Consider the following 16996-nt stretch of genomic DNA (forward strand, 5'->3'; position numbering starts at 1 on the left):
TTATAAAAAGTGAAATCTTGTCCTTTGGTTTCTCATTGCAATCGTTCAGCAAATCTGGATCTTTTGATGTCTTGGTTTCCACTGGGATCACATTTACTTTAATCCCAATATTTTGCAGTTCTCCTCCCAAACTACAATACCTGCATCCTTCCCCGTTTAGTTACTCATTTGAAAATTTTGCTGGGGGAGAAAACATAGTTTAAAGCAATGGTGAATTCGAACTTGGTCACAGCAGTGACCCTTCCATTCATGTGGGATCTGAGCGTGCAGCAATGCTCATGATACTCTCATTATCGGTCACTTACCAAACACTTGTCTGGGTTGGTGGGCTCCACCGTACGCCTGCGTACTCATCGATTCTTCCGTAACAGTGATCACCCCTTCCTCCATGGTGGGGAACTCCTCAAGTGTCGGCTGGTGCTGTGCACTAGCCAGCAGCAGCCACGACACCGACGCTGAAGCCATTCCCCCAATATCTGCTGCTGCCTGTGGCTGAGGCCCAGACTCATTTCCCTGTGGGAGAAAACAGAGCACAGCACGTGACAGAAACAAGCTCAACTCAGTCCACACTTCCGTCACTTCCACAGCACAGAAGCAAGATTATTGGCCAACAGGTCCATGCAGGCAGTTACGTTGCAAAAGAACATTCCTGCATCTTATTTCATCTCACCCCATCCTTCTACTTTCTCCCTTATGCATTTATTTAAGTTCCCCTGAAACCACTCCCTGTGGTAGGATGTTCCAAAGTATCATATCGTAGAATCCCTCGAGTGCAGAAGGATGCCATTCGGCCTATTTGAGTCTGCACCGACCCGACAAGAGAAGGGTCCACTCCCCCAACCAACCTGTCCTATCCCTGTAACCTAACCTGCACATCCCTGGACACTAAGGGGCAATTTAGCATGACCAATCCACCTAACCTGCACATCTTTGAACAGTGAGAGGAAACTGGAGCACCCGGAGGAAATCCATGCAGACACGGGGAGAAAGTGCAGACTCCACACAGAGGCCGGAATTGAACCCGGGATCCTCGTGCTGTGAGGCAGCAGTGCCAAATACTGTGCCACTGTGCCTGAATTCCCTGTTGGTTTCATTCATGACTTATATTTGTGGTCCCCAGTTCTTGCCTCCTCTGCAAGAGGAAATGTTTTCGCCATGTCTACCCCATCAGACGCTTTCATTACTTGATGCATCTCCATCAGTTACCACACATTCTGATCGGAACTGAAGCACAAGTATTTCCTTTAATGTATTTGTACTCACTAAACTTATAGAAAGAACACAGAAACTAACCAGAATGGTGGAGGGAGTCATGGGGGTGGTTTTGGGCAGCACAGTAGCACAGTGGTTAGCACAGTTGCTTCACAGCTCCAGATGTCCCAGGTTTGATTGCCGGCTCGGGTCACTGTCTGTGCGGAGTCTGCACATTCTCCCCGTGTCTACGTGGGTTTCCTCCGGGTGCTCCGGTTTCCTCCCACAATCCAAAGATGTGCGAGTTCGGTGGATTGGCCATACTAAATTGCCCTTTGTGTCCAAAAAGGTTAAGTGGGGGTTACTGGGTTACGGGGATAGGGTAGAGTCATTGGCTTGAGTGGGGTGCTTTTTGTAAGGGCCGGTGCAGACTCGATGGGCTGAATGGCCTCCTTCTGCACTGTAAATTCTATGATTCCATGGTAATCTCAGCTTGTTCATGCAGAAGCACGAACAAGGAGTAGGTTATTAAGTCATTCCATAAGACCATTCGATAGGATAATGTCTGATCTGATTGTAACTTCAACTCTGCCAACTCCCAATAACCTTTCACTCTCTTGATAATCAAGAAACAATCTCGCTCTGCCTTAAAAATATTCAGAGACTCTGTTTCCACTGCCTTTCGAAGAAGAGGTCCAGAGAGTCATGTCCCTCTCAGAGAAAAGATTTCCCCTCATCTCATGAGAGAATGTGTGCGCAGGGGAGCGGAGGAGTGCATGTGGGCAAAAGGGAGTGCATGTGGGCGATAGAGAGGGAGTGTGAGTGTGCGGGAGAGAGAAGGGGAGTTTGTGCGGGAGATAGAGGGGGAGTGTGAGTGTGCGGGAGAGAGAAGGGGAGTGCGTGCGGGAAATAGAGGGGGAGTGTGAGTGTGCGGGAGAGAGAAGGGGAGTGCGTGCGGGAGATAGAGGGGGAGTGTGAGTGTGCGGGAGAGAGAAGGGGAGTTTGTGCGGGAGATAGAGGGGGAGTGTGAGTGTGCGGGAGAGAGAAGGGGAGTGCGTGCGGGAGATAGAGGGGGAGTGTGAGTGTGCGGGAGAGAGAAGGGGAGTGCGTGCGGGAGATAGAGGGGGAGTGTGAGTGTGCGGGAGAGAGAAGGGGAGTGCGTGCGGGAGATAGAGGGGGAGTGTGAGTGTGCGGGAGAGAGAAGGGGAGTGCGTGCGGGAGATAGAGGGGGAGTGTGAGTGTGCGGGAGAGAGAAGAGGAGTGCGTGCGGGAGATAGAGGGGGAGTGTGAGTGTGCGGGAGAGAGAAGGGGAGTGTGTGCGGGAGATAGAGGGGGAGTGTGAGTGTGCGGGAGAGAGAAGGGGAGTGCGTGCGGGAGATAGAGGGGGAGTGTGAGTGTGCGGGAGAGAGAAGGGGAGTGCGTGTGGGAGATAGAGGGGGAGTGTGAGTGTGCGGGAGAGAGAAGGGGAGTGCGTGTGGGAGATAGAGGGGGAGTGTGAGTGTGCAGGAGAGAGAAGGGGAGTGCGTGCGCGAGATAGAGGGGGAGTGTGAGTGTGCGGGAGAGAGAAGGGAAGTGCGTGCGGGAGATAGAGGGGGAGTGTGTGCATTTGGGTCCGAGGGGGAGTGAGTGCACGCAGGAGCAAAAGGGGGAGAGCGTGCATGTGGGAGCAAGAGGGGCAGTGCATGCAGGAGCGGGATAGCTTGTGGGAGTGAGAGAGGGAATCCTGTGGGAGTGGGAGAGGGGATGCCTGTGGGTGCCAAAGAGGGAGTGCACATGGGAGCAAGCGTGTGTGTGTATCCTGTGACAACGAGTGAGCCTGGTGCATATACGCACTGACCCTTTCATATTCTATAATCATTTTTATTAATTTCTCTTTTTTATAATTAACAATCTATGACTTTGACATTACCTTATTTTTGGTCAGCGGGTTGTCTCTTTTCTGCATCGCACTTTTTAAAAGTTCAGTTTAATGCTGTGCCGAATCTTATCTTTGGGAAGTTTCAAACAAGTTTGGGACCTTTCAAAATGCTTTCCCAATCCACCACAGCCAACTTGTCCCTCATATCTTCATAGTTTCTTTCATTTAAATTTAAGACTCTAATTTCCAATCAAATCACATTTGTTATCAAACTTATTGGGAACTTCTATCACATCACAGTCACTCTTCCCTCAGGGTTTTTTTGCAGGAAGATTAATTTGTCCTCTCTCATTGCACAATAGTGGATCAAAGATAACCTTTTCCTTGTTGTTCCCCAACATACTGCTCCAGAAAATTATCTTGTACTATTCCAGGAATTTGTCCTCAGCATTAGTGCTGATTAGATTTGCCCAATGTATATGTAGCTTGAATTCTCCCATGAATACTGCATTACCCCAGTTACATACAGCTCTAATTTCCTGATTTATACTGTGCCATCACATCGGTGCCAAAGAACAACTAGCCAATGTGCCTTAACTATCGTCCGGTGACCTTGACATCGATCATTATGAAGTGCTTTGAGAGGTTGGTCATGAGACACATCAACTCCAAACTCCCAAAATGCCTTGATCCACTGCAATTTGCATACCGCTACAACCAGTCCACAGCAGGCGCCATCTCCCTGGCCCTACACTCATCCCTAGAGCATCTCGACAACAAGGACTCCTACATCAGACTCCTATTTATTGACTACAGCTCCGCCTTCAACACCATAATCTCAGCCAAGCTCATATCAAAGCTCCAAAACCTAGGTCTTTGCTCCTCCCTCTGGATCCTCGACTTTCTAACCCACAGACCACAATCAATAAGAATAAATAATAACACCTCCTCCACAATAATCCTCAATACCGGGGCCCTGCAAGGCGTAGCCCTGACTAAACTCCCTTGCACACACGACTGTGGGGCAAGATTCGGCTCCAACTCCAAGTTTACTGATGGCACGACCACAGTGGGAACAAAAGAACTAGTCATTGACTTCTGGAAGCAAAGTACTGTACAAACCCCTGACCCCTGGCAGCATCAGTGGTGCCGAGGTGGAGATGGCTGACAGCACCAAAAATCTGTCCTGGTCCACCCATGTCGACGCTACAACCAGGAATGCACAACAGCGCCTATACCTCCTCAGGAATCTAAGAAATTCGGCATGTCCACACTGGCTCTTACCAACTTTTGCAGATGCACCACAGAAAGCATCCTATCCGGCTGCATCACAGCCTGGTATGGCAACTGCTCGGCCCAAGACCGTATGAAACTACAGAGTCATGAACTCAGCCCAGTCCATCACACAAACCCCCCTCCCATCCACTGACTGTCTTTTTTTTAATTAATTTACGGGATGTGGGCGTCACTGGTTAGGCCAGCATTTACTGCCAATTAGGAGGTCTTATAGAATTTACAGTGCAGAAGGAGGCCATTCGGCCCATCGCGTCTGCACCAGCTCCAGGAAAGAGCACCCTACCCGTACCCTATCCCCATAACCCAGTAACCCCATCCAACACTAAGGGCAATTTTGGACACTAAGGGCAATTTATCATGGCCAATCCACCTAACCTGCACATCTTTGGACTGTGGGAGGAAACCGGAGCACCCGGAGGAAACCCACGCACACACAGGGAGGATGTGCAGACTCCGCACAGACAGTGACCCAAGCCGGAATCGAACCTGGGACCCTGGAGCTGTTAAGCGATTGTGCTATCCACAATGCTACTGTGCTGCCCCTACCGTGGTGGTGAGTTGTCTTCTTGAACCACTGAAGTCCTTGGGATGTATGTACACCCACTGTAATGTAGGGAGGGAGTTCCAGGATGTTGCCCCAGCAAAAGTAAAAGAACGGTGATATATTTCCAACTCAGGATGGTGAGAGACTTGGAGGTGGTGGGGTTCCCAGGTATCTGCTGCTCTTATCCTTCTAGATGGCAGTGGTCGTGGGTTTGGAAGGTGCTGCCTAAGGAACTGTAATGCATCTTGTAGATGGTACACACGGCTGCCACTGTTCCTCGGTGGTGGAGGGAGTGAATGTCTGTGGAAGGGGGAGCAATTAAGCGGGCTGCATTGTCCTGGATGGTGTTGAGCTTCTTGAGTGTTGTTTGAGCTGCACTCATCCAGGCAAGTGGAGAGTATTCCAATATACTCCTTTTGCCTTGTAGATGGTGGACAGGCTTTGCGGGGGGAGGTCAGGAGGTGAGTTACTCACTGTGGGATTCCTAGCCTTTGACCTGTCCTAGTAACCACAGTATTAATGTGGTGAGTCCAGTTCAGTTTCTGATCAATGGTAACCCCCAGGATGTTGACTGTGGGGGATTCAGCGATAGTAATGCCATTGAATGCCAGGGGGCAATGGTTAGATCCTCTCTTGTAGGAGATGGTCATTGCCTGGCACTTGTGTGGCCCGAATGTAACTTGCCACTTGTCAGCCCAAGCCTGGATATTGTCCAGATCTTGCTGCATTTGTACATTGGCGGCTTCATTAGCTGAGGAGTCACGAATGGTGCTGAACATTGTGCAGTCATCCGCAAACATCCCCACTTCTGACCTTATGATGGAAGGGAGGTCATTGATGAAGCAGCTGAAGATAGTTGGGCCTAGGACAGTTTACACCTCGCGATGCCTTGGGAGAGCGGGCAGCATAATAAAAGACCTCTCCCACCCGAGTATTCTGTCTTCCAACCTCTTCTATCGGGCAGAAGATACAAAAGTCTTAGAACATGCACTAACAGATTTAAAAACTGCTTCTTCCCTGCTCCTGAATGACCCTCATATGGACTGATCTGATCTCTCCACGCATCTTCTCTACTGTATAGCACTTTGTATGCTTCACCTGATGTCTGTTTCTATGTATTAACATTGTCTATTTATGTATGTCCTATGATTTCATTTTTTAAAATAAATTTAGAGTACCCAATTAATTTTTCCCAATTAAGGGGCAATTTAGCATGGCCAATCCACCTACCCTGACCATCTTTGGGTTGTGGGAGTAAAACCCACGCAGACACGGGGAGAATGTGCAAACTCCACACGGACAGTGACCCAGAGCTGGAATCGAACCTGGGACCTTAGCGCCGTCAGGCAGCAATGCCAACCACTGTGCCGCCGTGCTGCCCAATATCCGATGTTTTCATATATGGAATGATCTGTCTGGACTGGACGCAGAACACGGTAAACGTGAAAATAAACCTCAATTGAGAGCCTTGCATTACCACTGCTGTTTGGTGGCCTAAACAACTGCTACCAATGTTTGGTACCTCATCTCCTTTCACTTTTTGCCGACCCTTCAATATGTAGTCCCCAGCCTTGGTCACCCTACAGCCACACCTGCCCATTCCTTTCCCCATGGTGAGTCCCAGGTTCGATTCCCCGCTGGGTCACTGTCTGTGCAGAGTCTGCACGTTCTCCCCCTGTCTGCGTGGGTTTCCTCTTTCCCTGTATCTGCGTGGGTTTCCTCCCACAAGTCCCGAAAGACGTGCTGTTAGGTGAATTGGACATTCTTTTTTTTTTCTTTTTTTTTTAATATATTTAGAATATCCAATTCATTTTTTCCAATTAAGGGGCAATTTAACGTGGCCAATCCACCTAACCTGCACATCTTTGGGTTGTGGGGGTGAAACCCACGCAGACACGGGGAGAACGTGCAAACTCCTCACAGACAGTGACCCAGGGCCGGGATTCGAACCCGGGTCCTCAGCGCCGTAGGCAGCAATGCTAACCACTGTGCCACCGTGCCGCCCGGAATTGGACATTCTTAACTCTCCCTCTGTGTACCCGAACAGGCGCCGGAGTGTGGAGACTAGGGGCTTTTCACAGTAACTTCATTGCAATGTTAATGTAAGCCTACTTGTGATTAGAATAAAGATTATTATTATTACCTGCTTTGCTCTCTGGACGATCGCCTCTCCCAGTGAGAAGCCACTCACGTTGGACAGGTGGGTCCCACTTTCAGGGCTGCTGGTTAGACTGACCTGCTCCTCCATGCTACAGGTCAGTGGTGGCGTTGTTGCGATCACCTACAAGGGACAACATGTTGCACCTGCTTAAAAATATATAATTGTGGCAGCCACTAAGCCTCAAACCTCCCGCAAGCACATCTGACCCATTATTTAGGCCAACTTTTTCAGGTTACAAATTTCCACGTCCACATATTTCACCAGCTCATGTCAACATAGAACATAGAACAGTACAGTACAGAACATGCCCTTCGGCCCTCGATGTTGTGCCGAGCATTGTCCGAAAATAAGATCAAGCTATCCCACTCCCTGTCATTCTGGTGTGCTCCAAGTGCCTATCCAATAACCGCTTGAAAGTTCCTAAAGAGTCCGACTCCACTATCACAGCATGCAGTCCATTCCACACCCTAATCACTCTCTGAGTAAAGAACCTACCTCGGACATCCCTCCTATATCTCCCACCCTGAACCTTATAGTTATGCCCCCTGGTAACAGATAAATCCATCCGAGGAAATAGTCTCTGAACGTCCACTCTATCTATCCCCCTCATCATCTTATAAACCTCTACTAAGTCGCCTCTCATCCTCCTCCGCTCCAAAGAGAAAAGCCCTAGCTCCCTCAACCTTTCCTCATAAGACCTATCCTGCAAACCAGGCAGCATCCTGATAAATCTCCTTTGCACCCTTTTCAATGCTTCCACATCCTTCCTATAGTGAGGTGACCAGAACTGCACACAATACTCCAAATGTAGTCTCACCAAGGTCATGTACAGTTGCAGGATAACCCCACGGCTCTTAAACTGAAGCCCCCTGTTAATAAATGCTAACATACTATAGCTTTGACAAAGAGTCATTGGACTCGAAACGTTAGCTCTTTTCTCTCCCTACAGACGCTGCCAGACTTGCTGAGATTTTCCAGCATTTTCCCTTTCATTTCAGATTCCAGCATCCGCAGTAATTTGCTTTTAACACACTATAGGCCTTCTTCACGGCTCTATCCACTTGAGTGGGATCCTTCAGAGATCTGTGGACATGGACACCAAGATCTCTCTGTTCCTCCAACTTCCTCAGAACCCTGCCGTTGACCCTGTAATCCGCATTCAAATTTTTCCTACCAAAATGAATCACCTCGCACTTATCAGGGTTAAACTCCATCTGCCATTTTTTGGCCCAGCTCTACATCCTATCAATGTCTCTTTGCAGCCTACAACAGCCCTCCACCTCATCCACTACTCCACCAATCTTGGTGTCATCGGCAAATTTATTGACCCACCCTTCAGCCCCCTCCTCCAAGTCATTGAACTTATTATTGGTAACTGTTTTTCCCAAATACAGAGCTTCCAGATTTTTTGATAAATATATATATCTTTGAGATCTCCCATTGCCAAAACTCCCTTTAACCTTCATGCCTGCATTAAGGATCAATTACTATCGTGAACTAGATTCTGTTCAGAGGTTGCAGATTGCTGGATAGTTTCCCGATTTGGGTAACAATGCAATTATGGCTTTTGCACAGATTCATAACGCAGCACCTTCATTTAATCGTACTGGAAACCCTCTGAAGTGTCGATGAACATGAATGAACTAGAACTGAGAAAGACTGAATAGTCTCTTTACTCAGTACATTGCACTTTGTATATTATATAAAGTTTGCATCTGACCAATTACTGAAATATTGTATCCAAATATAAAACAAAGATATATATCTTGATTCTTTTGAAAGTGGAGGACACACACACATTGTGGTATCACACAGCACCTTGAAGCCCAATTAGCGTTCAGCAGTGAACTCTGAACGTGAACCGCTGCACAGCAAAAGTACAGGCTGAATGCCACTTGGAGAGGTGCCAAAAACTTCATTACTCATTTTCAGACACGCAGCTACAAGAAACTGTTCTTGATGACGGGACGAGGCCCTCCTTAAGAAGCAGCTCTTGTGCTTCCAGTACCCTGGACACAGACTTTAAGAAACAACAGCCAGAGTTCCAGGGAGTTCATACTGCAAAATGCAGTCTGCCCACTAAGTTCTCTCATAATGCTTTCTGAACATTTTCTTATCCGCTATTCTTTTCCTCAGTAACTGAAATTATTAATGTCCAAAATAGATCCAAACATGTTGTTAAAAATCAAAAGAATTACATATTTCACAAATGTACCGCTGGAATTTACTTTTCTGGCTTTTCCCTTGAAGGACTACACCTGTCCAAACGGCTTGGTGTTAGAGTTGATTATTTTACCAATAGCTGTGATATGTGTGCTGAATCTCGATTTGGCAGCAGCAGCGTGAATGATACACTGGTTATGAGACCAAAAGCAGAAAGTAGCGATGAACAAAACAGAAAATGCTGGATAAACTCAGCCGGTCAGGCTGCGTCTGTGGAGAGGGAAATTAACGTTTCGAGTCCGCATGACTCTTCTTCTGAGCACTACTCAAGAGTAGTGGTGAACAGATTATCAGGCTGGAGGGAAGTGTAAGGGGTGTCCCCCAGGGGTTGATACAAGGACCATTGCTCTCTTTTATAAGTATGTTAATAACCCGGTCTTTGGTATCGTGGGCATTGTAGCCATCTGGGATGGCCACTTCCAAAATAGAAAATGGACGCTCGCAAAGAGTGCTAAATTGGGAGAAGGCCAACTATACCAAAATTCGGCAGGAGCTGGGGAATGTGGATTGGGAGCAGCTGTTTGAAAGTAAATCCACATTTGATATGTGGGAGGCTTTTAAAGAGAGGTTGATCAGAGTGCAGGACAGACATGCCCCTGTGAAAATGAGTGTTAGAAATGCCAAGATTAGGGAACCATGGATGACAGGTGAAATTGTGAGACTAGCTAAGAGGAAAAAGGAAGCATACATAAGGTCTAGGCGACTGAAGACAGACGAAGCTTTGGAAGAATATCGGGAATGTAGGACCAATCTGAAACGAGGAATCAAGAGGGCTAAAAGGGGTCATGAAATATCTTTAGCAAACAGGGTTAAGGAAAATCCCAAAGCCTTTTATTCATATATAAGGAGAAAGAGGGTACCTAGAGAAAGGGTTGGCCCACTCAAGGACAAAGGAGGAAAGTTATGCGTGGAGTCAGAGAAAATGGGTGAGATTCTTAACGAGTACTTTGCATCGGTATTCACCGAGGAGAGGGACATGATGGATGTTGAGGTTAGGGATAGATGTTTGATTACTCTAGGTCAAGTCGGCATAAGGAGGGAGGATGTGTTGGGTATTCTAAGACATTAAGGTGGACAAGTCCCCAGGTCCGGATGGGATCTATCCCAGGTTACTGAGGGAAGGGAGAGAGGAAATACCTGGGGCCTTAATAGATATCTTTGCAGCATCCTTGAACACGGGTGAGGTCCCAGAGGACTGGAGAATTGCTAATGTTGTCCCCTTGTTTAAGAAGGGTCGCAGGGATAATCCAGGTAATTATAGACCGGTGAGCCTGACGTCAGTGGTAGGGAAGCTGCTGGAGAAGATACTGAGGGATAGGATCTATTCCCATTTGGGAAAAAATGGGCTTATCAGTGATAGGCATCATGGTTTTGTGCAGGGAAGGTCATGTCTTACCAACGTAATAGAATTCTTTGAGTAAGTAACAAAGTTGATTGATGAGGGAAGGGCTGTAGATGTCATATACATGGATTTCAGCAAGGCATTTGATAAGGTTCCCCATGGTAGGCTGATGGAGAAAGTGAAGTCTCATGGGGTCCAGGGTGTACTAGCTAGATGGATAAAGAACTGGCTGGGCAACAGGAGACAGGGAGTAGTAGTGGAAGGAATTTTCTCAAAATGGAGAACTGTGTCCAGTGGTGTTCCACAGGGATCCGTGCTGGGACCACTGTTGTTTGTGATACACATAAATGATCTGGAGGAAGGTATAGGTGGTCTGATTTGCAAGTTTGCAGATGACACTAAGATTGGTGGATTAGCAGATAGTGAAGGGGACTGTCAGAGAATACAGGAGAATATAAATAGATTGGAGAGTTGGGCGGAGAAATGGCAGATGGAGTTCAACCCAGACAAATGCGAGATGATGTATTTTGGAAGATCCAATTCAAGGGAGAACTATATAGTAAATGAAAAAGCCCTGGAGAAAATTGATGTACAGAGAGATCTGGGTGTTCAGGTCCATTGTACCCTGAAGGTGGCTGCTCAGGTCGATAGAGTGGTCAAGAAGGCATACGGCATGCTTTCCTTCATCGGAAGGGGTATTGAGTACAAGAGTTGGCAGGTCATGTTACAGCTGTATAAGACTTTAGTTCGGTCACATTTGGAAAACAGCGTACAGTTCTGGTCGCCACATTACCAAAAGGATGTGGATGCTTTGGAGAGGGTGCAGAGGAGGTTCACCAGGATGTTGCCTGGTAGGAGGGCGCTAGCTATGAAGAGAGGTTGAGTAGATTAGGATTATTTTCATTAGAAAGACGGAGGTTGAGGGGGGACCTCATTGAGGTCTACAAAATCATGAGAGGTATAGACAGGGTGGACAGCAAGAAGCTTTTTCCCCCAGAGTGGGGGACTCAATTACTAGGGGTCACGAGTTCAAGGTGAGAGAGGAAAAGTTTCAGGGTGATATACGTGGAAAGTTTTTTACGCAGAGGGTGGTGGTTGCCTGGAACGCATTGCCGGCGGAGGTGGTAGAGGCGAGCATGATAGCGTCATTTAAGATGAATCTAGACAGATACATGAATGAGCAGGGAGCAGAGGGATACAGATCCTTAGAAAATAGGCGACAGTTTTAGATAGAGGATCTGGATCGGCACAGGCTTGGAGGGCCAAAGGGCCTGTTCCTGTGCTGTAATTTTTCTTTGCTCTATCTTCTTTGTTCCTTAGGAGAATGATTTTACGTAGTGAATTTCTGTGATTTGGAATGCACTGAATGAAAGGGCGATAGAAACAAATACACGAAGGGAGGAAATTTACAGGGCTCTAGAGAAAGTGCAGGGGAGTGGAACTAATTGGTTAGCTCTTTCAAAGAATTAGCACAGGTACAATGGACCAAAAGGCCTCCTCCTGTGCTGTATCATTCCAGAACCATGGGCAATACCCGAGAGAACAAATTTCCTCGAATACACCTTTCAATCAGTTGCTCAGAAGTTTTTTTAAAGTTATTTAAAGCTACAGGACAAACTTTTAAAACATTTGCTTTACTGGGTGTTGACGTTCGGGAAGAACTGCGCAAATACGGAATGCAATGGCTGAACAGGCCTTTGACAATCAGCTTATTTAGGCTCGCACACAGGAACAAACGGATATGTGTTACGAGCTCCTGCAAACCTCGAACAAGGTTTCATAGATTATCATAGAATTTACAGTGCAGAAGGAGGCCATTCGGCCCATCGAGTCTGCACCAGCTCTTGGAAAGAGCACCCTACTCAAGGTCAACACCTCCACCCGATCCCCATAACCCAGTAACCCCACTGAACACCAAGGGCAATTTTGGACACTGAGGGCAATTTATCATGGCCAATCCACCTAACCTGCACATCTTTGGACTGTGGGAGGAAACTGGAGCACCTGGAGGAAACCCACGCACACACGGGGAGGATGTGCAGGATCCGCACAGACAGCGACCCAAGCCGGGAATCGAACCTGGGACCCTGGAGCTGTGAAGCAATTGTGCTATCCACAATGCCATCGTGCTGCCCCTGTGGGATATGAAAATGCTCAACAGACTGGTAGTCCTGAAACAAGAATAGTTTAATTTAGGACTAATTTCACACTCCCTCCCCCGACTTCCATTGAATCACTAAACTAATAGGCTAAATGCTCAATTACCTTCAAAGAGTTTTACCTAAGTGAGGAATAACGGAAAGCTGACCAGCAGAGACAATGCCATCAGGATAATTCCAGTGTTCCTGTAATTCATGAGAATTCAGCTCAGTCTAGTTGAGAGTCATCAAGAACAAACTTACATTCATCAACAATATCAGCCAACAGACATATGATGTGCAGGAAGAGAAGATATACCTTGGTGTGGAATTAAAGCAGAATATTCTGAGCATTCCCAAACACTTTTCAGGCTTCTAGTTTGCACATTCTCCCCATGTTTGCATGGGTTTCACCCCCACAACCCAAAAGATGTGCAAGCTGAGTGGATTGGCCACGCTAAATTGCCCTTTAATTGGACAAAAAATGAATTGGGTACTCTAAATTAAAAATAAATAAATAAATAAATAAATGACAGCACAGGTGGAAATGATGGTAAAGAAAGCATATTGCATGCTTGCCTTCATCGGATGGGGCATCGAGTATAAAAGCTCGCAAATATGTTAGTTATATAGAACGTTGGTATACAGTGTTCAATTTTGGTCACCACACTGCCAGAAGGATGTGGAGACTTTGGAGAAAAGGTTTACCAGGATGTTGCCTGGTATGGAGGGTATGAGCTATGAGGAGAGATTGAATAAACTGGGATTGTTCTCCCCAGAGAGACAGAGGCTGAGGGGCAACCTGATAGAAGTTTATAAAATTCTGAGGGGTATAGATAGGGTGAACAGTTGCAGGCTTTTTCTCAGAGTGCAAATGATAATTACAAGGGGGCACAGGTTCAAGGTGAGGGGGGATAGGTTCAGTGGAGATGTGCGGGGTAAGCTTTTTACACAAGAGTGTGGTGGTGGCCTGGAATGCACTGCCAAGTGAGGTGGTTGAGGCAGATACTTATCTACATAGTCACATGAACAGATGGAGTATAGAAGGATACAGGCGGTTGGTCTAGCTAGTGATCGGCACAGGCTTGGAGGGCCAAAGGGCCTGTTCCTGTGCTGTTGGTTGAGCGATAAACATCGGCCAGGACGCCAGGGGGGAGGGGACTCCCCCACTCTTCAAATTTGCACAGTAACCTCATCGCAGTGTTAATGGAAGCCTACCTGTGACACTAATAAAGATTATTTAAAAATAAATCCCTGGGCTCTTAAGTTTAGAGTCTGGATGAGTCTTTGTCAAAGTTTTCACAGTCATCCAGACTGGAAACGTTCGCTCCCCTCTCTCTCGACAGCTGCTGTCAGACTTGCTGAGATTGTCCAGTATTTTCTGTTCTAGATCCCAGCCTCTGCAGTCATTTGCCTTTATCCCTGGGATCTTCCTGAGGGGGAGGAGCTTGGGATCATCCTGAGGGCGTGAGGGGTTGGGATCTTCCTGAGGGCGTGAGGGGTTGGGATCTTCCTGAGGGCGTGAGGGGTTGGGATCTTCCTGAGGGCGTGAGGGGTTGGGATCTTCCTGAGGGCGTGAGGGGTTGGGATCTTCCTGAGGGCGTGAGGGGTTGGGATCTTCCTGAGGGCGTGAGGGGTTGGGATCTTCCTGAGGGGGTGGAGGAGAGTTGGGATCTTCCTCAGTGTGGGGGGCATCTTTCTGAAATGAAAAATGAAATGACAGTTGGGAGGAGGGTTGCGATCTTCCTGAGGGTGGGGTGGGACCTTCCTGGGGGGAGGGGGGGGTAGAATTGGGACCTTCCTGATGGCTGAAGGATGGGGGAGGATCTTCCTGAGGGGGGGGGGGGTTGGGATCTTCCTGAGGAGGGGATTGGGATCTTCCTGTGGGGGTGGGGGGTTCTTCCTGACAGGCAGGGGGAGGGTTGCGATCTTCCTGAGGGTGGGGTGCGATCTTCCTGAGGGTGGGTGGGATCTTCCTGAGGGTGGGATGGGATCTTCCGGGGGGGGGGGGGGGGGGGGGGGGGATTGGGATTTTCCTGAGTGTGGGGGGGGATCTTCCTGAGTGGGGGGGGGGATCTTCCTGAGTGGGGGGGGGGATCTTCCTGAGTGTGGGGGGGGATCTTCCTGAGTGTGGGGGGGGGGGGGGGGATCTTCCTGAGTGTGGGGGGGGGATCTTCCTGAGTGTGGGGGGGGGGAATCTTCCTGAGTGTGTGGGGGGGGGGGGGGATTTTCCTGAGTGTGGGGGGGGGGATCTTCCTGAGTGTGGGGGGGGGGGGATCTTCCTGAGTGTGGGGTGGGGGGGGATCTTCCTGAGTGGGGGGGGGGGGGGGATCTTCCTGAGTGTGTGTGGGGGGGGGGGGGGGGGGGGGTCTTCCTGAGTGTGTGGGGGGGAGGGGGGGGGACCTTCCTGAGGAGGGGATTGGGATCTTCCTGAGGAGGGGATTGGGATCTTCCTGAGGGTGGGGGGAGCATCTTCCTGAGGGCTGAGGGAGGGGGAGGGAGGACAGTAGGGGAGCTGCAGGAAAGACCGAGGCTGCTGTGGGGACAAGGCCCAGTGGGCAAGAGGAGATTTTAAACTGAATCTCAGAGGCCGAAACGACGGGAGGCCGAGGTGGATCGAGTGGTTGGAACAATCGAATAAAGATCCCGAGTAATGAATGCGCCCCATCGCTCACCTCACTGTCCGCTCGCTCCATCGGCAGCTTCCCAGGCGCCAGACCGCACTGGGCATGCTCCTGCCGGCAGTCCACCGCACTGCGCATGCTCCTGCCGGCACCCCACCGCACTGCGCATGCTCCTGTCGGCACCCCACCGCACTGCGCATGCTCATGCCGGCACCCCACCGCACTGCGCATGCTCCTGTCGGCACCCGACCGCACTGCGCATGCTAGTCCCGGCACCCCACCGCACTGCGCATGCCCGGCCGCCGGTCGCTAAGGACGCTGCGTCCCCGCCTCGGCAGCTGCCGGCGGGAGAGACAGGCGGGAAGCACCCGCCCCTGTGGCCGGCCCTTTTCAGACACTCACTGCAGCCTGAATGGAGAGAGGGCTGATTGGCATTGGAGTGCGGGGGAGGAGCTGAATCCTCCTCCTGGGAAGTGGGCCAAGCAGTTGCCACAGCACACTGATGCAGCCAGATAGGATGCTTTCTGTGGTGCATCTGTAAAAATTGATAAGGGTTCATGTGGACATACCTAATTTTCTTAGTTTCCTGAGGAAGAATAGGCGCTGTTGTGCTTTCTTGGTCCCAGCATCAAGGTGGAGAAAATAAAACACTTCAAGGACACTCTGAATTTCTCATTGAAGCGTGGCAGTGTTGACATTAATTAGCATGCCACTGATCATTTAAAATAGCGACCACTTGTCCATCAAGCCCTGAGTCCCAATGTTTGATCAATGAGGCGCAGCGGAGAAGGAAAGAAAAGGAAGAAAATCCTGCTCCCCGGATCCCACTCGCTCATGGGATGTCCTGCCCCATGTGACCAAAGATCTGCCCTTTAGGAACTGCCGCATTCAGTCCCATGGAGATCCCTGGCAGAAACCGGAGCAAGCGTCAGCCTTGTGATGCACCATCAATTGCACGCGAGGCGAGTGATTTACCAATGTCAGGCTTTAATTAACTAGAACACAGCCTGGCGATCGTCTACAGTGGAAAGGAACGATCGTCAGGCTTCTGAGCATTTATACCTCGTTGATAGAGGCGTGGTTAACTCAGCCTCTCGGCCAATCGGTCGAGAGACACATGACCGACCAGGGCCAATGGTAAGCCGACGTTCTGGCCCAATGGCAGACGAGTATGCAGATCATATCATCACACCTTGAATTAATAATAATCTTTATTAGTGTCACGGGTAGGCTTACGTTAACACTGCAATGAAGTTATTGTGAAAGGCCCCCGAGTCGCCACACTCCGGCGCCTGTTCAGGTACACAGAGGGAGAATTCGGAACGTCCAATTCACCCAACAAGCACGTCTTTCGCGACTTGTGGGAGGAAACCGGAGCACCCGGAGGAAATCCACGCAGACACGGGGAGAACGTGCAGACTCTGCGCAGACAGTGACCCAAGCGGGAATTGAACCCAGGTCCCTGCTGCCGTGAAGCAACAGTGCTAAGCACATTGCTACCGTGCCGCCCCTGACGATGGGGGAAACTGGGAGAAACCATTCAGCCGATCCAGCCCACTTCAACCTTCAGTGAGACAATTAATCTACGCCACAGCTCCATTTTCCTGCCTGTGCTCCGT

General features: G+C 49.1%; 1 protein-coding gene across 5 annotated transcripts in view; it reads right to left on the minus strand.

The window, feature by feature from the left end:
- The window catches only part of alms1 (ALMS1 centrosome and basal body associated protein), a 116199-nt gene extending 100707 nt beyond the window's left edge, over window positions 1-15492 (minus strand). For 4 of the 5 annotated variants that reach the window (XM_038793103.1, XM_038793104.1, XM_038793102.1 and 1 more), the window contains exons 1-3: window positions 15429-15492; window positions 7033-7170; window positions 306-513 (exon numbers count right to left, since the gene is read on the minus strand). In XM_038793103.1, the coding sequence (XP_038649031.1) occupies window positions 306-513; window positions 7033-7170; window positions 15429-15449 (367 nt within the window). In that variant the 5' untranslated portion in view covers window positions 15450-15492. Of the gene's footprint in view, window positions 1-305; window positions 514-7032; window positions 7171-12880; window positions 12961-15428 lie in introns of all 5 variants that reach the window. The other variant, XM_038793105.1, reaches the window with a different exon arrangement.
- Window positions 15493-16996: the final 1504 nt, after the last annotated feature.

Source organism: Scyliorhinus canicula, chromosome 3, assembly GCF_902713615.1.
Source record: "Scyliorhinus canicula chromosome 3, sScyCan1.1, whole genome shotgun sequence".
Classification (NCBI taxonomy): Eukaryota; Metazoa; Chordata; class Chondrichthyes; order Carcharhiniformes; family Scyliorhinidae; genus Scyliorhinus; species Scyliorhinus canicula.